Consider the following 25,386-nt stretch of genomic DNA (forward strand, 5'->3'; position numbering starts at 1 on the left):
AGCCCCCTGAGCCCAAGCCCTACACTCTGCTCCCGGCGCACTCCGCTGCCCGCTTCTTAAGGCTGCGTTCTTTTTATATCTTCCCTCCTTCCCGGGCCTCCTTCACGCGCCTGCGCAGTCCCGCCTCTCAGAACTCCGATCTGAGACGCAATTGGACAATTTGAAAATGGCTGCCGCCGCACTTCAAAGGGAGCTCTATAGTTAGGGGGTCAGACAGGCAATTCTGTGGACACAGGAAAGAAACTCAGATGGTAGTTTGCCTCCCAGGTGCCAGGTTCCGGGACGTTTTAGGATCGCGCCCAAGATATCCTGCGGTGGGAGGGAGAACAGCCAGAGGTCATGGTGCATATTGGTACCAATGACATAGGTAGGAAAAGGGAAGAGGTCCTGAAAAAAGACTACAGGGAGTTAGGAAGGAAGTTGAGAAGCAGAACCACAAGCAGCAATCTTGGGATTACTGCCTATGCCAAGTGACAGTGAGAATAGGAATAGAACGAGGTTGAGGATAAATGCGTGGCTGAGGGATTGGAGCAGGGGTCAGGGATTCAGATTTCTGGATCATTGGGACCTTTTTTGGGGCAGGTGTGACCTGTACAAAAAGGACAGGTTGCACTTGAATCCCGGGGGAACAATATCCTGGCGGGGAGGTTTGCTAAGGCTACTGGGGAGAGTTTAAACTAGAATTGTTTGAGGGTGGAACCGAACTGAAGAGGAGTTTGGCACACAAATAGAGAAAGCTTGTAGACAGTGCAAGAGGGAGGATAGGCAGGAGATAGAGAAGGGACGCGCTCTAATTGAAGATTTGAGATGTGTCTATTTTAATGCAAGGAGTGTTGTGAACAAAGCGGATGAGCTTAGAGCGCAGATCAATACTTGGAGATGTGATGTGGTGGCCATTACAGAGACTTGGATGGCTCAGGGACAGGAATGGTTACTTCAAGTGCTGGGTTTTAGATGTTTCAGAAAGGACAGGGAGGGAGGCAAAAGAGGAGGGACGTGGCACTGTTGATCAGAGATAGTGTCACGGCTGCAGAAAATGTGGACACCATGGAGGGAATGTCTACTGAGTCTCCATGTGTGGAGGTTAGGAATAGGAAGGGGTCAATAACTTTACTGGGTGCTTCTTATAGGCCACCCAATAGTAACAGGGTTATCGAGGGGGCAGATAGGGAAACAGATCCTGGAAAGATGTAATAATAAGAGTTGTCATGAAGGGAGATATTAATTTCCCTAACATCGATCGGCATCTCCCTAGAGCAAGGATTTTAGATGGGGTGGAGTTTGTCAGGTGTGTTCAGGAAGGTTTCTTGACACAATATGTAGATAAGCCTAAAAGAGGAGAGGCTGTTCTTGATTTGGTATTAGGAAATGAACCTGGTCAGCTGTCAGATCTCTCAGTGGGAGAGTATTTTGGAGATCGTGATCATAATTCTGTCTCCTTTACAATAACATTGGACAGAGATAGGAACAAACAAGTTAGAAAAGTGTTTAATTGGAATAAAGGGAATTATGAGGTTATCAGGCAGGAAATTGGAGGCTTAAATTGGAAACAGATGTTCTCAGGGAAAAGTACTGAAGAAATGTGGCAAATATTCAGGGGATATTTGTGTGCAGTTCTGTATAGGTACATTCCAATGAGACAGGGAAGTACAGGAACCATGGTGTACAAAAGCTGTAATAAATCTAGTCAAGAAGAAAAGAACAGCTTACAAAAGGTTCAGAGAGCTAGGTAATGTTAGAGATCTAGAAGATTATAAGGCTAACAGAAAGGAGCTTAAGAAGGAAATTAGGAGAGCCAGAAGGGGCATGAGAAGACCTTGGCAGGCAGGATTAAGGAAAACCCTCAGGCATTCTACAAGAAGGTGAAGAGCAAGAGGATAAGACATGAAAGAATAGGACCTATCAAGTGTGACAGTGGGAAAGTGTGTATGGAACAGGAGGAAATAGCAGAGGTACTTAATGAATACACATTGATGAAGGAAGAGTAGTAGATGTAGTGCATATGGATTTCAGCAAGGCATTTGTTAAGATACCCCATGCAAGGCTTATTGAGAAAGTAAAGAGGTATGGGATCCAAGGGGACATTGCTTTGTGGATCCAGAACTGGCTTGCCCACAGAAGGCAAAGAGTGGTTGTAGATGGGTCATATTTTGCATGGAGGTCAGTCACCAGTCGGATGCCTCAGGGATCTGTTCTGGGACCTTTACTCTGTGTGATTTTTATAAATGATCTGGATGAGGAAGTGGAGGGATGGGTAAGTTTGCTGATGACACAAAAGTTGGAGGTGTTGTGGATAGTGTGGAGGGCTGTCAGAGTTTACAGCTGGACATTGATAGGTTGCAAAACTGGACTGAGAAGTGACAGATGGAGTTCATCCCAGATAAGTGTGAAGTGGTTCATTTTGGTAGGTCAAATATGATGGCAGAATATAGTATTAATGGTAAGACTCTTGGCAGTGTGGAGGATCAGAGGGATATTGGGGTCTGAGTCCATAGGACGCTCAAAGCAACTGCGTAGGTTGACTCTGTGGTTAAGAAGGCGTATGGTGTATTGGCCTTCATCAATCATGGAATTGAATTTAGGAGCTGAGAGGTAATGTTGCAGCTATATAGGATCCTGGTCAGACCCCACTTGGAGTACTGTTCTCCGTTCTGGTCGCCTCACTACAGGAAGGATATGGAAGCCATGAAAATGGTACAGAGTAGACTTACAAGGATGTTGCTTGGATTGGGGAGCATGCCATATGAGAATAGGTTGAGTAAACTTGGCTTTTCCTCCTTGGAGTGAAGGAGGATGAGAGGTGACCTGATAGAGGTGTACAAGATGATGAGAGCCATTGATTATGTGGATAGTCAGAGGCTTTTTGTGGCAACCAAGGCTGAAATGGTTTTTCACAAGAGGACACAGGCTTAAGGTGCTGGGGAGTAGGTACCGTGGAAATGTCAGGGGTAAGTGTTTTACTCAGAGAGTGGTGAGTGTGTGGAATGGGCTGCAGGAACAGTGGTGGAGGTGGATACAATAGGGTCTTTTAGGAGACTTTTTGATAGGTACATGGAGCTTAGTAAAATAGAGGGCTATAGGTAAGCCTAGTAATTTCTAAGGTAAGGACATGTTCGGCAGAACTTTGTGGGCCAAAGCGCCTGTATTGTGTTGTAGGCTCTCTATGTTTCTATGTTTGTATTTAGAAAATATTATACTCCTTTATTCTACCAAAGTGCATAACCATATACTTACTGACACTGTTTTCCATCTGCTGCAACTTTGCCCATTCTCTTAATCTAAGTCCTTCTGCAGACTCTCTGCTTTCTCCAGACTGCCTGCTCCTTCACCTATCTTAGTAATAGCAGCTACACTCACTCCTACCCTGACAGACTCAAATGTCTGGCATACTGCTGGTGTCTTCCATAGTGAAGACTGATGCAAAATATTTATTAAGTTCCTCTGCCATTTCTTTGTTCCCCATTACTACCCATCCAGTGGTCCAGTATCCAGTGTTGCCTCTTACTCCTTATATATTTGGAAAATCTTTTGTATCCTTTTTTATATTATTGGCTGGCTTCCTTTCATATTTCATCTTTTCTCTCCTTATGGATTTTTAGTTGCCTTCTGTTGGGTTTTGCAAGCTTCCCAATTCTCTGATTTTCCCACTAATTTTCGCTCTATTACTGCCCTCTTTTGTCTTTTATATTAGCTTTTACCTCCCTGGTCAGTCACAGTTGTTTCATCGTCTCTTTAGAACACTTCTTCATTTTTGGGATGTATTTATCCTGTGCCTTCTGAATTGTCCCCAAAAACTCACACCATTGCTGTTTCACCATCATTCCTGCTACTGTTCCCTTCCAGTTCCTCTCTCATGTCTCTGTAATTTCATGTCATGTTTAGCAATGTAATACTAGTACACCTGACTTCATCTTCTCCCTCTCAAGCTGCAGGGTGAATTCTATCATATTACAATCACTGCTTCATTAGAGTTCCTTTACCTTAAGCTCCCTAATCAAATTTCATTCATTACACAACACCCAATCCTGAATAGCTTTCCTCTAGTGGGCTCAACCACAAGCTGCTCTAAAAAGCCATCTCATAGGCATTCTACAAAGTCTTTCTCTTGGGATCCAGCCACCAACCTGATTTTCCCAATCTGCCTGCATATTGAAATCTCCTGTGACCATTGTAATAGTGCCCTTATTACATGCCTTTTCTATTTCCCATTGAAATTTATATGCCACATCCTGGCTACTGTTTGGGGCCATGTACATACACAAACTTTAATCAGGATTTTTTTTATGCTTGCAGTTTCTTAACTCTATCCATATCAATTCTACATCTTCCAATCCCATGTCAACTCTAAGGATTTAGCTTCATTATTTCCAACATAACTATCCACCCTCTCTGCCTACCTGACTGCCCTTTTGATACAAAGTGTATCCTTGGATGTTAAGCTCCTACCTCTGAGCTTCTTTTAACCTCAACTCAGTGATGCCCACAACATCATACCTGCTAATTTCTAGTTGCTCTACAACATCATCTACCTTATTCTTCATATCGTGTTATTTAAATATATACAGTCAGTCCTGTATTCGTCATTTTTTTCAATTTTGACCTTATGTTACACTTGAAATCATCCTACTGACTGCAATTTTGCCTGTCCTTCCTCACAGTCTCACTGCACTCTGCATCTACTTGAATAGCAACTGCCCCAAACTGAGCCCTATCACTCTGGTTTCCATCTCTTTGCCAAATTAGTTTAAACCCTCCACAACAGCTCTAACAAACCTGCCCACAATGATATTGGTCTCCTTGGGTTCAGGTGAAACCCATCCTTTTAGTAAAGGTCATGCTTTCCCCAGAAGAGATCCCAATAATTCACAAATCTGAAACCTTGCCACCTATACCAATTCCTCAGCCATGCATGCATCTGCCAAATCATCCTATTCTTGCCCTCATTGGCAATCCAGAAATTACTATCCTAGAATTTAAGAATCTGAAACAGAACATCTCCATTGTTCCCATGAGCCAATTCCCAGTGTCTATTGAACACAACAGACACGTCATTGACCAGATAGAGCTCCAGTTCAGGGTCTGAGATATGTGGAATATTTTTACATACTCACTCACCTTGTGAACCTCTCATGAGCTATAGAAGGCTCTGTGTACAGACTCTCCTCACTGTAAACTATGGTCAGTCCATCCTGCAGGATTGAGAGTGAGAGATGTGCGCTCTGCTCCAGCAAATAAAGCTGGGTACCTGTGACAGAAACACAGAATCCAGTCTCCACAAGTTCTTGACCACATCTTGCTCGCAGAGACAAGAAAGTGAGCACTGAATAAATCACTTCCCATTATTCACTGTCCTGGATCCAGAGACAGTCAGTGATCCTGAGGTACTCACCTGTGGTTCGAACAGTTATAGGCTCACTTCTTTCACTGCTGCCTCCTCTATTCACACTTCTGATGTAGAAAATGTAATTTTCATTGGGCTCCAGTTCAATTAATGTTTGACATGAAGTTATCCCTGTGAGAGACCTAGAGACAGAAGCATGAAAACAGACTGGAAATAAAACTAACAGCACTTGGAAAAAAAGATTCTGCAAACAATAAATGAAACGGGAGGAAGAGGAAGTCATTTGGGTCTACCATTCATCGCTTTCATTCTGAGGTGCACTTGCTGGAGGATCAGTCCCACAGCAACTGATTCCCAGCCAGTTCCTGCTCATCCTCCTTATTTTTAGCCTGTAAAGAATCCAAACTAACATTTTGTGGAAGAACAGAGTGATCTTGCGATCCACATCCACAGATCCCTCAAAGTTGCTGCTTAATTTGATAGGGTTGTTAAGTTAGTGCATAGTGGCTTGATCTCTAGAGCAGATAGGTAATGTTGTAGCTCTATAAAACTTTGGTTAGACTACATTTGGAGTACAGTGGCCTGACAAAGGGTCTCGGCCTGAAACATTGACAGTGCTTCTCCCTATAGATGCTGCCTGGCCTGCTGCGTTCCACCAGCACTTTGTGTGTGTTGCTTCAATTTCCAGCATCTGCAGGTTTCCTGGTATTTGGAGTATTGTATTCAGTACTAGCCACCTCTATAGGAATGATGTGGAAGCTTTGGAGGAGCAGAGGAGATTTACCAGGATGTTGCCTGCATTAGAGAGCATGCCTTTCTGAATCAATATTTCTATTTCACTAGGTTTTGGCATCAACATTGTTTGTCCCAGCTTTTCTCGTAAATAGGCTCTTAATTGAAAATAACAGAAAAGAGTGTTATTTGATATTTTATATTTATTTTTTAATTGATCAAACAACATCAATGTACCTCCTTCGAAACAGTCACCTATATATTTAATCCTCTTTTGGAACCAATTATGTAAAAGTTTATTGTCCATTGTAAAAGGAATAAGCCTATTTTGGATTAAAGTTCTTTTTGCTAATAAAGATTTCTTTATCTCATCATCTATATTTACCTTATTCCATAAATCAATCAAGTGTCTTAATATAGGAGATTCTTTTTTTTCCCGTATCCATTTGGATTCCCATTTATATATAAAATCTTCTGGTATATTTTCTCCTATCTTATCCAATTCTATTTTAATCCATGCCGATTTTTCTTCATCAAAAAAAGACGCAATAAATCTAAGTTGATTTGCTTTATAATAATTCTTAAAATTTGGAAGTTGTAACCCTCCTAGATCAAATTTACACGTCAATTTTTCCAATGATATTCTTGACATCTTACCTTTCCAAAGAAATTTCCTTACATATTTATTCAGTTCTTGAAAAAACTTTTGGTAAATTTTGAAATAAATATTGCAATCTAGGAAATATATTCATTTTTACAGCATTAACTCTACCTGTTAATGTTATTGGTAACATCATCCATTTATCAAGATCCTCTTTTATTTTTTTTAATAATGGCAAATAATTTTGTTTATATAAATTTTTTACATCATTATCATCTCTAATACCTAAATATTTTATCCCATTCATTGACCATCTAAATTGAGTTGCTAATCGACATTGATTGTAATTTCCTTTGGTGAGGGATAAAATTTCACTTTTATCCCAATTTACTTTATAGCCTGATACTTTCCCATATTCTTCCAATCTAAAAGATAATCTTTGCAACGATTGCAATGGGTTTGTTAAATAAATCAAAACATCATCAGCAAATAAATTAATCTTACATTCTTAGTGAAATAGAAATATTGATTCAGAAAGGAAGAATTAAAAAAATGTACATCTTGTATGTATAATTTGATTCAAAAGCAAATAATTAAATTAGGAATTCATAAATCAAGACAAAAATGGGAATCTGATTTGAATGTTAAAATTGATGGGAAAAACTGGTCAAGATTATGTTTTGATAGTATGATAAATACAATAAATGTTCGACTTAGATTAATACAATATAATTTTTTACATCAATTATATATAACACCACAGAAAATAAATAGATTAAATTCAAGTATGTCTGAACAATGTTTTCGATGTAATCAAGAAATTGGTACCTTTTTACATTCTACTTGGTCTTGTTTTAAAACTCAACCATTTTGAATAAATTTAAGACTTTTATTTGAACAAATTACTGGAGTACAACTCCCACATAGTCCACTATTATTTTTATTAGGAGACATTGAAGGGACAATACCAAAACTTAAATTGAACAAGTATCATAAAAAATTTATAAAAATTGCATTGGCAGTAGCCAAAAAAGTTATCGCAGTTAGTTGGAAATCTGATTTATATTTAACTATGGATCGTTGGAATAATGAGATACATAGTTGTATTCCATTTGAAAAAAATTATGTATAATTTAAGAAATGAATATGATATATTTTTGAAAATTTGGCTCCCATACTTACAAAAGATAGGATTAAATACATAGGTCCTTTGAAGATAAAATTAGAGTAATTGGGGAAAGTAAAAAATAAATATCAAAATTATTTTGAACTCCATGGAGCATGTGGGGATCCTCCGATATCCAGACAATCTTTTTCTTTCTTTTTTTTTTCTTTAGATAAGGGTTAAGGGGAGGGGGGAGGTTTAATATTATCTTTCTCACTGTTTTACTATTACATTTATTCTTCGTAATTTCTAAAATTTAATAAATAAATATTTATTTTTTAAAAAGAGAGAGCATGCCTTATGAGGATAGGTTGATCAAACCAGGGCTTTTCTCTTTTGAAGCAAGGAAGGATGAGAGGTGCCTTGACAGAGGTGTATAAGATAAGAAGCACAGGTTGAGTGAACAGCCAGCACTTTTTCCCAGGATGGAAAAGGTTAATATAAGGGGGCATCATTTTAAGGTGACTGGAGGGAAGTTTGAAGGTGGGTAAGTGGAGCACCCTGCCAGGGCTGGGGGTAGAGCCACATACACTAGGGACATTGAAAAGACTCTTAGGCACATGGACAAAAAAGAGATAGAGAGCTAAAGTGCCTATAAAAAGTATTCACACCCCTTCGAAGTTCTCATGTCTTATTGCTTTACATCATTGAATCACAGTGGATTTAATTTGGCTGTTTTGACACCGATCAACAGAAAAAGACGTGTCTTTGTGTCAGTGAAAACAGATCTCTACAAAATGATCTAAACTAATTACAAATATAAAATAATAATTGATTGCATAAGTATTCACCCCCTTCAAGTTAATATTTAATAGATGCACCTTTGGCAGCAACTACAGCCTTGAGTCTGTGTGGATAGAGCCCTATCAGCTTTGCACATCTGGACACTGGAATTTTTCCCCATTCTTTCTGTGTAAGCTCTGTCAAATTGTATGGGGATCATGAGTGAACAAGCCCTTTTCATGCACAGCCACAAATTCTCAATTCGATTGAGGTCTGGACTCTTGACTTGGTCACTCCAATACATTGACTTTGTTGTTTTTAAGCCATTTCTGTGTAGTTTGGGCATTATCTTGGGGTCATTGTCTTGCCAGAAAACAAATCTTCTCCCAAGTTGAGGTTCTCTTGCAGACTGCATCAGATTTTCCTTCAGGATTCTGCTGCATTAATTTTACCCTCTACCTTCACAAGCCGTCCAGGGCCTACTGCAGTGAAGAATCCTCACAGCATGATGCAGCCGACATCATGCTTCATGATAGGGATCATTTTAGTTTCATCAGATCATAGAACATTCTTCCAGTTGACTTCACTTCCGGCAAACTCTAGCCAAGATTTCATGTGAGCATTTTTCAACAGTGGCTTTTCTTTGCCACTCTCCCATAAAGCTGTAACTGGTGAAGCACCCGAGCAACAGTTGTTGCATGCGCAGTCTCTCCCATCTCAGCCACTAAAGCTTTTAACTCCTCCAGAGTTGTCATAGGCCTCTTGGTGGCCTCCCTCACTAGTCCCCTTCTTGCACGGTCACTCAGTTTTTGAGGTCAGCCTGCTCTCGGCAGATTTACAGCTGTGCCACATTCTTTCCATTTCTTGATGATTGACATAACCATACTCCAAGAGATATTCAGTGACTTGGAAGTTTTCTTGTATCTACCTTTTCACTTTTGCTTTTCAATAACCTTTTCGTGGAGATGCTTGGAGTGTTCTTTTGTCTTCATGGTGTAGTTTTTGCCAGGAAATTGACTCACCAGCAGTTGGACCTTCCAGATACAGGTGTATTTTTACTACATCAATTGAAACACCTTGACTGCACACAGGTGATGTCCATCTAAGTAATTATGTGACTTCTAAAACCAATTGCCTGCACTAGTGATGATTTAGTGCATCATATTAAAGTGTGTGAATACTTATGCAATTAATTATTTTGTGCTTTATATTTGTAATTAATTTAGATCACTGTAGAGATCTGTTTTCACCTTGACTAGAAAGAGCCTTTTTCTGTTGAACAGTGTCAAAAAAGCCAAATTAAATTCACTATAATTCAATGTTATAAAACAATAAAACATAAAAACTTCCAGGGGGGGGGGGAGGGTGAATACTTTTTATAGGCACTGTATTTAGGAAGGAAAGGTTAGATTGATGTTGGACTGGATTAAAGAATCAGCACAACAATGTGGGCAGAAGGGCTTTAAGTGTTCTATGGTTCTACATATGAGCAATGAGCATGTGCAGCAGCATAGAACGTCATAGAACCATAATGCACAGAAACAGGCCTTTGTCGATGTTTCAGGTCATGATGTGGGTCTCAACCAAAAACAGCGACAATTCTTTTCCTCCAACAGATAATGCTGGACTTGCTGAGTTCCTCCAACAGATTGCTTTTTGGTACTGATCTAGGGAAGTTTGCTCCAACTTTATAAAACTTTGGTTAGATCTTGGTCAGACCTCAGCAGAAGCTCTGTGGACACTTAAGGTCATCACACAATAGGAAGGGTGTGGTTCTGCTGGAGAGGGTACAGAGGAGACTCTCCACAATGGAGTGTTGCAGTGATGAAGAGTGATTGGGGAGGCTGTATCCCTGGAGCAGAAGTTAAGAGTACAGGATTAATGGTGTGGATGAACAAAGGGACCTTGGGGTTCAAATCCATACATCCCTCAAGGTCGCTGCACAGGTTGATAGGGTAGTTAAGAAGGCCTATGGGTTGCTAGGCTTCATTAACAGGGGGATTGAGTTCAAGAGTAGAGAGGTCATGTTGCAACTCTACAAATCTCTGCTGAGACCGCACTTAAGAGTATTGTGTTGAATTCTGGTCACCTCATTATAGGAAGGATGTGGAAGCTATGGAGAGGGTGCAGAGGAGATTTACCAGGATGTTGTCTGGATTGGAGAACAAGTCATATGAAGCAAGGTTAGCAGAGCTGGGACTTTTCTCTTTGGAGCGTAGAAGAATGAGAGGGGACTTGATAGATGTCTACAAGATTATGAGAGACATAGATAGGGTGGATAGTCAGTACCTGTTTCCCAGGGCAACAACAGCAAACACCAGAGGGCATATGTACAAAATTAAGGGAGGGAAGTTTAGGGGAGACATTAGGGGTAAGTTTTTTACATAGAGGGTTGTGAGTGCCTGGAATGACTTGCCAGAGATAGTGGTGGAGGCTAAAACATTAGGGGTATTTAAAAGCCTCTTGGACAGGCACATGGATGAAAGAAAAATGGAGGGTTATGTGGTAGCGTGGGTTTAGTACTTTTTTTAAGGATTATATGGGTCAGCACAACATGGAGGACTGAAGGGCCTGTACTGTGCTGTAGTGTTCTATGGTTCTAAGATATGACTGGGGTAAATGCTGGATGGAATTTTTTTTCTCCATGACGAAAAACTCAAGTGTGCAGATTTAGGGTAAGGGGACAAAGAGATTTAGAGAGGATCTGGGGGGGATCTTCACCCAGAAGGAGTGTTATGTACCCCGAGGATTCATATTTTCTGTGGAGTATCACTTTAAAATGTCAGGAGAATGAGACTGAGTTTTGGATACTGTTTGAGCTGTTACAGAGAGAGAGAGGGAGGTGTCCAACGCAGAGACCCTGTTATTGAGAGAGAGAGAGAGAGAGAGAGAGAAAAAGATTGAAGTTATGGTTTCTCTACAAGTTGTTTACCTTTCCACAAGGACACTTGCCTACTTGCAAAGTTCTTGCAGAGAAGAAGGGCAGAGCAGGTTGATGGACAGCTGGTGTCCAACATGTGGAGATAAATACCAAATCCGCTGTTACACAAGACAGACACACAGTTACGGACACTGAACGAGCTTTGTTGCATCCACAGGAAGGTGGGGTTTTGGAGGATCGATTCAGGGAAATCAATCAGTCACAGTGCGAACAGGTGCGACCGGTGGGGAATTACTTGTGTGTCCACCCTTGCCTGGCTGATAATTCCACCACTGAAGAATGGTCATACGTATCATGGTCATAGTCAGTGACCACAACAGGACTTTGGAAGACAACGGGAAGATCAATGACATCAGTGTCTCTTCCTCTTCCTCTCCCTCTCCCTCTCCCTCTCCACCTCCCCCCTTCCTCCAAATAACTACCTCAAACTGAACTGAAATCACTTCATCACTTTATATATATATATCATTGCTAACCTGTTTGATATATCTTTATTTATAGTACTGTATTGCATGGTTACTAATAAACACTATTAGTTATTAGAAATACCAGACTCCAATGTGGTTTCCATTTCTGCTGGTTCTTTAACTCGTCCCTGGTCCATGACCAAAATTGGGGCCTGCGTCCGGGATTTGAACAAATTGTGTGGGGGGGGCTTGTTCGAATTGATTGGGGAAATTCCCTTATTTTGATTTGGTTGTGTGAAAAGAAACAGCAGAAATGGATGTTGAGGGTTTTCTGGCAAGACCAGATCCTGCAGGCTTAAAGAAAGCTTAAAAGGAGGACTTCACCATACCCTTTTCCAATTCCAACCTCACTCCTTCCGGACGCTCTGCTCTCCGCTCCCTCCGCACCAATCCCAACCTCACTATAAAACCTGCTGATAAGGAGGGAGCTGTTGTTGTCTGGCGTACTGACCTCTACCTGGCCGAGGCACAGCGACAACTCTCTGATAACACCTCTTATTTACCCCTTGATCATGATCCCACTAAGGAGCACCAAGCCATTGTCTCCAATACCATCACCAACCTTATTAGCTCTGGGAATCTTCCATCCACTGCCACAAACCTCATAGTTCCCACACCCCGCTCTTCCCGTTTCTACCTCCTACCCAAGATCCACAAACCTGTCTGTCCAGGTAGACCTATTGTCTCAGCTTGCTCCTGCCCCACTGAACTCATTTCTGCATGCCTTGACTCTGTCTTATCCCCCCTTGTTCAATCTCTTCCCACCTATGTTCGTGACACTTCTCATGCTTTGAATTTTTTCAATGATTTTAAGTTCCCTGGCCCCCTCCGTCTTATTTTCACCATGGACGTCCAGTCCCTATATACCTCCATCCCCCACCGAGATGGTCTCGAAGCTCTTCGGTTTCTTTTGGATTCCAGACCTAACCAATTCCCCTCTACCACCACTCTCCTCCATCTAGCGGAATTAGTTCTTACTCTCAATAATTTCTCCTTTGGCTCCTCCCACTTCCTCCAAACCAAGGGTTGTAGCCATGGGCACCCGTATGGGTCCCAGTTATGCCTGCCTTTTTGTTGGCTTTGTGGAACAGTCCATGTTCCAAGGCTATACCGGTATCCATCCCCCTCCTTTCCTTCGCTACATCAACGACTGCATTGGTGCTGCCTCTTGCACGCATGCTGAGCTCATTGACTTCATTAACTTTGCCTCCAACTTTCACCCTGCCCTCAAATTTACCTGGTCCATTTCCGACACCTCCCTCCCCTTTCTTGATCTTTCGTGTCTCCATCTCTGGAGATGGCCTATCTACTGATATCTACTATAAACCTACAGACTCTCACAGCTACCTGGACTATTCCTCTTCCCACCCGGTCTCTTGTAAAAAAGGCTATCCTCTTCTCACAATTCCTCCGTCTCTGCTGCATCTGCTCTCAGGATGAGGCTTTTCTTTCCAGGATGAAGGAGATGTCTTCCTTTTTTAAGCAAAGGGGCTTCCCTTCGTCCACCATCAACTCTGCTCTCAAACCCATCTCTCCCATTTCCCACACATCTGCCCCATCCACCCACCACCCCACTTGGGATAGGGTTCCCCTTGTCCTTACCTACCACCCCACCAGCCTCCAGGTCCAACGTATAATTCTCCAAAATTTCTGCCACCTCCAACGAGATCCCACTACCAAACACATTTTTCCCTCCCCCCCCCCCCCCGCTTTTCGCAGGGATCCTACGTGACTCCCTTGTACACTCATCGCCCCCCCCATCCCTTCCCACCAATCTCCCTCCTGGCATTTATCCTTGTAAATGGAACAAGTGCTACACCTGCCCTTACACTTCCTCCCTCACCACCCCAGGGCCCCAGATAGTCCTTCCAAATGAGGCGACACTTCATCTGTGAGTCGACTGGTGTGGTATACTGCGTCCGGTTTTCCCGGTGTGGCTTTTTATATATTGGCAAGATCTGATGCAGACTGAGAGACTGTTTCGTGGAACACCTACGCTTGGTCCGCCAGAAAAAGCAGGATCTCCCAGTGGCCACACATTTTAATTCCATGTCCCATTCCCATTCCGATATGTCTATCCATGGCTGCCTCTATTGTCAAAATGAATCCATACTCAGGTTGGAGGAACAACGCCTTATATACTGGCTAGGTAGCCTCCAACCTGATGGCATGAACATTGACTTCTCTAACCCGTTAACGCTCCTCCTCCCCTTCTTACCCCATCCCTGACATATTTAGTTGTTTGCCTGTTCTCCATCTCCCTCTGGTGCTTCCCCCCCCCCTTTCTTTCTCCTGAGGCCTCCCGTCCCATGATCCTTTCCCTTCTCCAGCTCTGTATCACTTTCGCCAATCACCTTTCCAGCTCTTAGCTTCATCCCACCCCCTCTGGTCTTCTCCTATCATTTCGCATTTCCCTCTCCCCACTCTACTTTCAAATCTCTTACTATCTTTCCTTTCGGTTAATCCTGACGAAGGGTCTCGGCCGGAAATGTCGACAGCGCCTCTCCCTATAGATGCTGCCTGGCTGCTGTGTTCTGCCAGCATTTTGTGTGTGTTGTTTCTTAAAAGGAGAAGTTGTGGGAAGTTGTAAGGAGGCACAGAAGGGTATGATGAAGGTGGAATTTTGAGTGATAATAGTGGAGCACTATGCTTCTACGGAGTACTTTAGTGAGGAGGAGTTAGAAATGTTTCCTCTATAGATCCAGTTGCGACTGGAACAGATGAAGTTAGAGAGAATTAAGAGACAGAAAAGCAGCGAGAAGAAGCAGAAAGATAGAGACAGTTTGAGAGGAAGGTGTGGCAGCTGGGAGGTCCAGTGCTGGAACCTGGTGATTTTTATAGCTTGAAAGAGCTGGTTGTTATTGAAGTATTTAGGAAGTGTGTTCCCGATGATGTAAGGGCATTCCGAGAAGAAAAGGATGCCGCTACCTTGCAGGGGTCTGCTGGGTTGGCAGACGAGGTTGTTTTAACCCACAAGGTTGAGTTAACTCCGGATAGGAGTTGCCCAGAGAGCAGCTGGGAGGATCGGGGAACCTGGAATTTGAAACTGGGACTGGTGTTGAAAACCTAGAAAAGGCAGCTGTCCCGTTTGCCTGTTGTTGAAGTACCTGTGGATTCACAGAGTACTGAACCTTGTGTTGAGATTCAGGTAAGGTCTGAGGTGTCTGACTTGGTTAAAAAGGAATGCAGTCCTTTTGTGTCAGATGGACTTGGTTCAGTGAATAAGGGGTTAACCCTGGTGCCAGTGGAAATTGAGGATTCTCAATCACTTGTGTTAGTTGGTGATGAGATGAAAACTGGTGAGGTGTATCTTATTGAAGATATTGGGAAAAGTATTGTTCCTGGATTTTTGAATAAAGTACTTGTGAAGTCATGATTGGTTTCAATACCTTTGACTTTGCTGAGAGAAACAGCTCTCTCAGATGCTGAGAGTACATACTGATTTGTTAAACTATATTTTGGAATTTAAAGATAAGTAACTTGGTGATGTTGTTCAAGTTTGTGATTTGGAGAGACCATCAGCAGGTATTATTATGGAAACATTTGGAACTAAAGATCTTGAAGATAAAATTAATGACTTGTTTGGAAGTTCAGCAAATGGGCTTATGGAAAACATTGGTGATAATCTAGCACTTGTGCAGGGAGTCTGTGAAGGCCTTATCCGAGCTGGTAAGCAAGCTGATCACGTGATGGTTACTTGTTTTGTGGTGAAGTGGACAAGGGACAATGGGTGATCAAACTCCATTTTCAATACAATAGGATCTGGTTTTTCAGGAATTTGACTTTTCCTTGTAACAAAGCATTTGAAAGATAAAGACAATATCATGGTAGATTGACTGAATGTTAAGTTTAAAACTGAAATAGAGATTAGTATTTGTATACACTTTTGTAATGTGCTACATGATAATCATGTATGTATTGCTTTATATTCAGTAAGGTACAACTAAAAAAAAATTTGCTCTTTGATCAAATTTTTGCTTTCTTGGGGGAGGTGTTATGTACCCCTAGGGTCCATATTTTCTGTGGAGTATCACCTTAAAATGTCGGCAGAATGAGACTGACTTTTGGATACTGTTTGAGCTGTTACAGAGAGAGAGAGAGAGAGAGAGAGAGAGAGAGAGAGAGGTGTCCAACGCAGAGACCCTGTTATTAAGAGACAGAGAGAGACAAAGACTGCTCGAAAGATTGATGTTATGGTTTCTCTACAAGTTGTTTACCTTTCCACAAGGACACTTGCCTACTTGCAAAGTTCTTGCAGAGAGAGGAGGGAAAAGCAGGTTGTTGGACAGCTGGTGTCCAACACGTGGAGATAAAAACCAGGTCCGCTGTTACACAAGACAGACACACAGTTTCGGACACTGAACAAGCTTTGTTCCACCCACAGGAAGGTGGGGTTTTGGAGAATCGATTCGGGGAAATCAATCAGTCACAGTGCGAACAGGTGCGACCGGTGGGGTATTATCTGTGTGCCCACCCTCGCCTGGGTGATAATTCCACCGAGGAACAGTTGTACGTATCGTGCACATAGTTGGTGACCACAACAGGACTTCAGAAGAAAATGGGAAGATTGATGGCATCAGCTCATCTCCCTCTCCCTCTCCTTCTCCCTCCCCCTCCCTCTCCCCCCTCTCTCCCCCTCCCTCCCCCTCCCTGCCCTCAAATAACTACCTCAAACTGAACTGAATTCACTTCATCATAAGACTCTATTCATTCACCCCTAGGTTGGAAAGAGCCTAGTTTTGTTCCTAGTTCCACACGTGTGTGTGTGTGTGTGTGTGTGTGTGTGTGTGTATGTGTATATATATATATAATTGCTAACATGTTTGATATATCTGTATTTATAGTACTGTATTGCATGGTTACTAATAAACACTATTAGTTATTAGAAATACCAGACTCCAATGTGGTTTCCATTTCTGCTGGTTCTTTATCCCAGTCACGGAGTAAGTGACAGGAGGTAAGTGTCTGGAGTGCATTTGGCAAGAGAGTGGGTGAAGCTGGGTCACTGGCAGTAATGAAGTGTCCAGAAGGAAAAAAATTGCCTACATGGGGCTGTTCCAAGTGCTGGGAGCTGAGGGTCAATATGGATGGGTTGGGCCAAATGGCCTATTCCCTGTATTCTATGTCTTTGAGGAGTGTGGAGTCTCTGTCACAGAGATTTTTTTGTATTTTAACGGAATATGCAGGAAAGTGGCATGAGGTAAGAGCTGAGCCAGTTCTCTCTAAATGACCTCCTGATCCTGGGACTGCGTGATCCTGGATATATTGATTGTAGGTTTATCCCAGTGTCCCTCTCACAACTTGATCAATACTTACTCCATGAGTGACTCTGTCCAATTGCAGCCGCTGCAGATTTGGCAGAATTCCACTGTGTAGGACTGTGGGGGGAGACCAGGGCCAGGCTCCCACTCCATAAGCACTGCGCTCTGGCATACTGCCACCCCTCTGCTGCTGATCAACGGAGCTGAGGGAACTGTGACACAGAAACAAGATGAGATGGTGGACAGCATACTGCATCTGCTGGGCCAAAGTTGACACAACCCCTCAGCCTTTCCCTGTACCTGCACCAAACTGTGAGCCAAACAGCAGTGGCAGTTCCTCCCAGCTTTCCCGATCTCATGGGCTCCCAGACCTGTCGGCTCTGGAGCCTGGCCCAGTGTGTCTGATGGAAAGTGGGTTTATTTTTGGGGTCCTTGCTCAGTGGATGTGGATTACACAGGGTTCTGAAGGAATAGCCAAGGAGATTGTGGAGGCAGTTACAATGATCTTTGAAGAACTGATAGATTTTGACATTTTACCAGATGACTGGAAAATTGCAAATGTTACTCCGCTACTTAGGAAGGGTGGGAGGCAGCAGAAACGAAACTATAGACCTGTTAGCCTGACATCAGTGGTTGGGAAGTTGTTGGAATTGATTGTTAGGGATGAGATTACAGAGTACCTGCAGGCACATGATAAGATAGGCTAAAGCCAGCATGGTTCCCTGAAAGGAAAATCCTGCCTGACTAACCTATTGTAATTCTTTGAGGAAATTACAAGCAAGGTAGACAAAGGAGATGCAGTAGATGTGGTGTACTTGGATTTTCAGAAGGCCTTTGACAAGGTGCCGCACATGAGGCTGCTTAGCAAGATAAGAGCCCATGGAATCACAGGGGAGTTACTAGTGCAGGTGGAGCATTGACTGATCAGCAGAAAACAGAATTGGGAATAAAGGAATCCTATTCTGGCTGGCTGCTGGTTAGCAGTGGGACCGCTGCTTTTTATGATGTATGTTAATGATTTGGACTGTGGGATTAATGGACTTGTGGCTAAGTTTGCCGATGATACAAAGATAGGTGGAGGAGCAGGTAGTGTTGAGGAAACAGAGCCTGCAGAGAGATTTGGATAGTTTAGGGGAATGGGCAAAGGGAAGTGTATGGTCATGTACTTTGGTGGAAGCAATAAATGGGCAAACTATTATTTAGATGGAGAGAGAATTCAAACTTCAAAGATGCAAATGGATTTGAGAGACCTTGTGCAGGATACCCTAAAGGTTAACCTCCAGGTTGAGTCAGTGGTGAAGGAGGCTAATGCAATGTTGGCATTCATTTCCAGAGGTATAGAATATAAGAGCAGGGATGTGATGTTGAGGCTCTATAAGGCACTCATGAGACCACACTTAGAGTATTGTGTGCAGTTTTGGGCTCCTTATTTTAGAAAGGATATACTGACATTGGAGAGGGTTCAGAGAAGATTCACAAGAATGATTCCAGGAATGGAAGGGTTACCCTATGAGGAACGTCTGGCAGCTCGGGCTGTATTCCCTGGAATTCAGGAGAATGAGGGGGGATCTCTTAGAAACATATTGAAAGTTAAAAAGCCTGAACAGATTAGGTATGGAAAAGTTAGTTCCCATGGTAGGGGAGTCTAGGACAAGAGGGCACGACTTCAAGATTGAAGGATGTCCATTTAGAACAAAGATGTGGAGAAATTACTTTAGTCAGAGGGTGGTAAATCTGTGGAATTTGTTGCCACGAGCAGCTGTGGAGGCCAAGTCATTAAGTGTATTTAAGGCAGAGATAGGTCCTTGATTAGCCAGGGAATCAAAGGGTATGGGGAGAAGGCAGGGGAGTGGGGTTGACTGGAAGAATTGGATCAGCCCATGATTGAATAGCAGAGCAGAATTGATGGGCTGAATGGCCTGCTTCTGCTCCTATATCTTATGGTCTTATGCACTGGGTCCTGGACAAACCCCCCCAGACCACCTGTGGTGGCACAGGATAGTGACAAATGTCAACGTCTACTCTGTGCCCAGACATACCTCCCTATACTCTGCTTCAGGGAAGCAGTATGAAACCTGCGTACCTGTTGATAATCCCACACTCTGTCTCCGCAAACAGTGGCAAAACGAACAAGCTCCGTAAAGGATTAATCATCTGTGTCTGCTGATATCTGGTGGCCAGATTGATGGCTAGACAGTATATTTTGTGATGTCTAGATGGAATATGCAGTAGCCTGGTACTTTGTCTGGTCTGTCATGTCTGGTGTACAGGAATGAAGCAACCGGAGGTGCCCACTGAAAGGCTGACTAGATCATGGAATTTGGATCCCTTGGGCTGAGTCCCTCAACAACCACTTAGCCAAAGGCCCAGGCCTGGTCATGGCACAAAGCCATGTCCAGTGTGTTACCTGTCATGTACTCTACTCGATCACTCTCTTCACTTGTCCCGGCACAGTTGCTGGCAGTGACCCAGAACAGATAGACAGAACCAGGCTGTAGATTCCTCACGGTGCAGAACATTTCCTTCACTCTCAGCGACATATCTGAGGGAGGAGACTCTGGTTCAGTACCATGTCTGCACTTCCTGTACCTGCTGGTTCCTATCGCCTGGACCCTGACCCAACCACATTTGGCCTCGAGGGCGGGGAGGATGCAGCAGTAATGGAGAATGGGAAAATGAAGAAGGTAAATGCAGACTGCTGCCAGGCTGTCATATGTTACAGCTTTAGCCACAGGGGACACAGCATTTAAAGTTCAAAGTAAATTTATTATATCTCACCATATACAATCCTGAGCTTTATGGGCCATCTCTATTTCTCTGAAGAGAACACACAGGGAAAGGACAGCAGAATTCCTCCCTCGGAGGGCATGACCCAGTAAAGGTCTCCTTCATCTTTACAGTTTCAAACCCAGAGTCCAGTATCAATGGCCCAGAACTTTGCTTACTGGTCCAGTGACATAATCTCAATACAACTATATTCCACAACTTACTAGTTACTGATCTCCACGTGATCGTACCCCCATGAGTTACCAGCTACCAGTCCCCGCATGACCGTACCCCCATGAGTTGCCAGTTACAGGTCCCCATGTGGCCAGACCCCCACGACTTACTGGTTACTGATCTCCACATGATCGTACCCCCACGAGCTACTGGTCTCACATGATCGTACCCCCATGAGTTGCCAGTTACAGGTCCCCATGTGGCCAGACCCCCACGACTTACTGGTTACTGATCTCCACATGATCGTACCCCCACGAGCTACTGGTCTCACATGATCGTACCCCCATGAGTTGCCAGTTACAGGTCCCCACGGTACCCCCAATAGTTGCCAGCTACCGGTCTCTGCATGACCATACCCCCACAAGTTACCTGCTACTGATCTCCACATGATCATACCTCCACGAGCTGCCAGTTACAGGTGCCCCCATGACCATACCCCCACGAGTTAGCAGTTACCGATCTCCACATGATTGTACCCCATGAGTTGCCGGTTACAGGTCCCCGTGTGGCCGTACCCCCACAAGTTACTGGTTCTGATCTCCACATGATTGTATCCCCACGAGCTGCCAGTTACAGATCCTCCCGTGGCCATAGCCCCACAAGTTACCGTCCCCATGTGACTGTACCCCCACATACCCTTTGTTGATTCTGTCTGTATTTGTACCCAGTCATTGGCTTGACCTTCCTTACATTCATGTTACACCCATTATCTACTTGTAAACCGATTGGCTCATCCTCAGTTCTATCATTCTGGTTCCCATCTCTCTGCTATATTAGTTTAAATCACTCCCAACAGCTTTAGTAAATCTCCCTGCATGAATATTGGTCCCGCTCGGATTCAAGTGCAACCTGTCCCTTTTGTATAGGTCACACCTGCCCTAGAAGATGTCCCAATTATACAGAAATCTGAAACCCAGCCCCCTACTCCAATTCTTCAGCCACGTATTTATCTGTCACTTCATTCTATTCCTATCCTCACTGTCACGTGGCACAGGCAGTAATCCTAAGATTACTACCCTTGAGGTCCTCTTCTCAGCTTCCTTCCAAACTCCCTGTATTCTGTTTTCAGGACCTCCTCCCTTTTTCTATTTATGTCAGAAAATAGCTTCTTCCCCACTGCCATCAGATTTCTGAATAGAAAATGAACCTATATACATTCCCTCACTATTTTAACATTCTGTGTTCCATTTTATTTTTTATTAGTACACTATCAATAGTACCACAGTACTATGAAATGTATTAGTTCCTAATAATTATCAACAGAGCAAGTGTATGCTGCGGTGTTCTTTTGACTGACTGTGAATGAACAAAATCAGCGCAGACACCTAATACAATGCTATAGATTGCATCCTCCAAATCTTTACTTTCATTGTAACATTTAAGATAATTGTTGATTCCTTCAAATTCCTTCTAAGTTGCTAATTTGTTGAAATAGTGAAATTGCTGCATTTTCATTCCCAGCTGTTTTTGGCATTTCCAAGCCTGAATGTTTGAAACAGCACTGAGAAAAACGGTTCTGAATTGCCTACCTGCTTATTTCTCACCAACTATCAGTGACAAAAATCATTGTTTTTTGAATACAAACGCCCACAACTGACTCTATTTTAAAAACTGTTCGCTTTAAGCATGGTGTAGCGTCTAATGCCCACACATGTGAAGAGGATGTTTCCTATGGTGGGGATATCCAGAACTAGAAGGCACATCCTCCGAATTGAGAGGCAACCTTTTATAACAGGAGTAAGGAGGATTTTTTTTCAGCTAAAGAGTGGTGAATCTGTGGAATGCTCTGCCACAGAATGCAGTGGAGGCCAAGTCCATGGGTATATTCAAAGTAAAAATTTGATAGATTCCTTATTGGTTTCGTATCAAAGGATATGGTGAGAGGGCAACTGTATGGGGTTGAATGGGATCTGGGATCAGCCATGATGGAATGGTGGAGAGGTCATGATGGGTTGAATGACCTAATTCTGCTCCTATGTCTTATGATTTAAGTTCACGTGACTGACGCAAGCTAGAAACAATTTGGAAACTGTTTCTTGGCCAATTAAGTAGCATAGTGTCCCAAATAAATGAAGAGAATCCAGGCTATTTTCTCAATTCGTTTTTGTTGTTTAAGAGTTGAACTAAATAAGTGGCTGCCCTAATTAATCAATGGCTCAAATATTTAGTATCCACTGTATTTCTTATTGTAATTCATTGTTTTTTTAAATTCTGCATTGTAATGTACTGCTAATGCAACACCATGAATTTCATGACATATACCAATGATATTAAACCTGGTTCTGAAAGTGGCCGGTCTGTGGGTTAACACAATGACAGAAGGATAAACTTTTTGCATCCTCAGCTCCCTCCCAGAATGAGCACTTGGATTATAAGGTTGCTGATGTTTCAGCCTGAATCCTATTCTGCCTTCCCCCACTTCTCAGGGTCACCCTCTCAAACCCCTTCAGAGTTTTATGGTTGAATACAATCATTCTTTGAAAGTCCAACTATTGGTCAGAATTCATATATAACCATATAACAATTACAGCATGGAAACAGGCCACCTCGGCACTTCTAGTCTGTGCCGAACTCTTACTCTCACCTAGTCCTACTGACCTGCACTCAGCCCATAACCCTCCATTCCTTTCCTGTCCATATACCTATCCAATTTTCCTTTAAATGACAATACCGAACCTGCCTCTACCACTTCTACTGGAAGCTCATTCAACACAGCTACCACTCTCTGATTAAAGAAGTTCCCCCTCGTGTTACCCTTAAATTTTTGCCCCCTAACTCTCAACTCATGTCCTCTTGTTTGAATCTCCCCTACTCTCAATGGAAAAAGCCTATCCATGTCAACTCTATCTATCCCCCTCATAATTTTAAATACCTCTATCAAGTCCCCCCTCAACCTTCTACGCTCCAAAGAATAAAGACCTAACTTGTTCAACCTTTCCCTGTAACTTAGGTGCTGAAACCCAGGTAACATTCTAGTACAGGCATGGGTAAACTACTGCCCGGGGGCCATATGCGGCCCGTTAAGCTTTTTAATCCGGCCCACAGAACTTGATGAAATTATATTAATAAACCTTGTTAACGTTTTTCCCCCGCAATTCTGGCGTTTTCCCAATAGATGACGCACTCTATATACATTTGTGGCGACCCATTTCCTGGCACATCCGAACCGGATCACAATTAGCCAGTGTTCCGGCTAAGGGAGATAGCTTGCGGGGATTTGCGAGCACAGAGCTTTGGAGCCTCTGCGCCACGGGGGGCAGGTTGAGGGAGGCTTAAAAGTGAGGCTGGGGATTTTGAATAAAGTTTTTTTCTTCGACTGCAGTTACTGACTCCGTGTCGTAATTTTAGCACTGCATGTAGCACACCGCTACACATTGACCTTTGTTGAGGTGCAGCGAAATACTCCACATTTGCGCTTTACTCTTTGTTCGGCTCAACCTATTTGTGTGAACAGGCGTTCAGCGTCATGGACATCAACAAAGCCAGCCACAGATCCAAGTTAACTGACCAACACCTCAGATCCATCCTGAGCATCGCCACAACTAAATCCAGACTTTGATGCGCTGGCTAAAAAGGGAGACCAACAACACTGTTCCCACTGAAATCAAAAATAAGTTTCTTCGTTGTGTTATGCAAAAAATGCATTTGAAAATTTTTTTTTTCAATAAGCCTTACATGTTACATGTCATTTCTGTTAAGTGACGGACATGAGTAGTGCGCAGGTGCACGTACGTTCTCAAAATAAAAAATGCGCTCCAGATCAAATAACGCGCTCCGCATACTGGCGCGCTCTCACTGTTCTGTCCTTGTGCTGGTCGTTGTTGAGTTTTGGCACAGGGGACAATTGAATAAGAAGGAGCAGGACAAGTAGACCTGCATCTCCTACCGTTTTTGAAATAAAGACAGTCAGGAGGAGAGTGATGATGATAATATCTTGAAGGATAACAGAATTTTCAGTGCTTTAAAATAATAACTGTTACTATTAAAAAAAGCTGTATTTTATTCATTTAATTTTCAGTGTTTTAAAAGTCATTTCAATAAATAGCTAAATACCATGGGATTTCAAAGACAGATATTTTGTTGTAATGCATTTGTTCATTTTCAATTGAAATTAAAGCACATGTTTTCTACATAACCCATGATATTTTATTTTCTCTTATGAGGTGTATTACCAAAACACTCCGTCCATCTGCTCCTGGTCCGGCCCCCCTGTCAAATTTTAGAACCCTTTGTGGCCCACAAGTCAAAAAGTTTGCCCACCCCTGTTCTAGTAAATCTTCTCTGTACTCTCTCTATTTTGTTGACATCTTTCCTATAATTCAGTGACCTGAACTGTACACAATACTCTAAATTCGGCCTTACCAATGCCTTGTACAATTTTAACATTACATCCCAACTCCTATACTTAATGCTCTGATTTATAAAGGCCAGCATACCAAAAGCTTTCTGCACCACCCTATCCACATAAGATTCCACCTTCAGGGAACTATGCACCATTATTCCTACATCACTCTGTTCTACTGCATTCTTCAATGCCCTACCATTTACCATGTATGTCCTATTTGGATTATTCCTACCAAAATGTAGCACCTCACACTTATCAGCGTTAAACTCCATCTGCCATCGTTCAGCCCACTCTTCTAACTGGCGTAAATCTCTCTGCAAGCTTTGAAAACCTACTTCAGTATCCACAACGCCACCTATCTTAGTATTATCTGCATACTTACTAATCCAATTTACCACCCCATCATCCAGATCATTAATGTATATGACAAACAACATTGGACCCAGTACAGATCCCTGAGGCACACCATTAGTCACTGGCCTCCAACCTGACAAACAGTTATCCACCACTACTCTCTGGCATCTCCCATCCAGCCACTGTTGAATCCGTTTTACTACTTGGCAAATTCACTTGGCAAAACTCACATTTCTCTAGTTCCCTTGATACAAACCTGTAGCCTCTCCATCTTGTGTGTTCTCCCCTGCTTTTCTGTAATACAGTCGGTAATGTTCCACAGTATCATCGGCTGAAAGGCTCCAGCGAACTCTCACTGAGCTGGAGGTTGCTGTGTCAGGTAACTGAGGACACATCGAAGGGGCAGACGGCACTACGCAAAGAATACAGACTCAGTCAGAGCTCAGACACTCCCTG

General features: G+C 42.8%; 1 protein-coding gene across 1 annotated transcript in view; it reads right to left on the bottom strand.

The window, feature by feature from the left end:
• LOC132382685 (fibronectin type III and SPRY domain-containing protein 2) overlaps positions 1-25,386 on the bottom strand; it is a 64,724-nt gene that overhangs the window by 13,805 nt on the left and 25,533 nt on the right. Inside the window, exons 9-13 of the mRNA XM_059953150.1 lie at positions 25,187-25,342; positions 19,639-19,773; positions 17,287-17,443; positions 5,390-5,523; positions 5,116-5,245 (exon numbers count right to left, since the gene is read on the bottom strand). Coding sequence (XP_059809133.1) covers positions 5,116-5,245; positions 5,390-5,523; positions 17,287-17,443; positions 19,639-19,773; positions 25,187-25,342 — 712 coding nt within the window. The remainder of the gene's footprint in view (positions 1-5,115; positions 5,246-5,389; positions 5,524-17,286; positions 17,444-19,638; positions 19,774-25,186; positions 25,343-25,386) is intronic.

The sequence above is a fragment of the Hypanus sabinus genome, chromosome 28 (assembly GCF_030144855.1).
Source record: "Hypanus sabinus isolate sHypSab1 chromosome 28, sHypSab1.hap1, whole genome shotgun sequence".
NCBI lineage: Eukaryota > Metazoa > Chordata > Chondrichthyes > Myliobatiformes > Dasyatidae > Hypanus > Hypanus sabinus.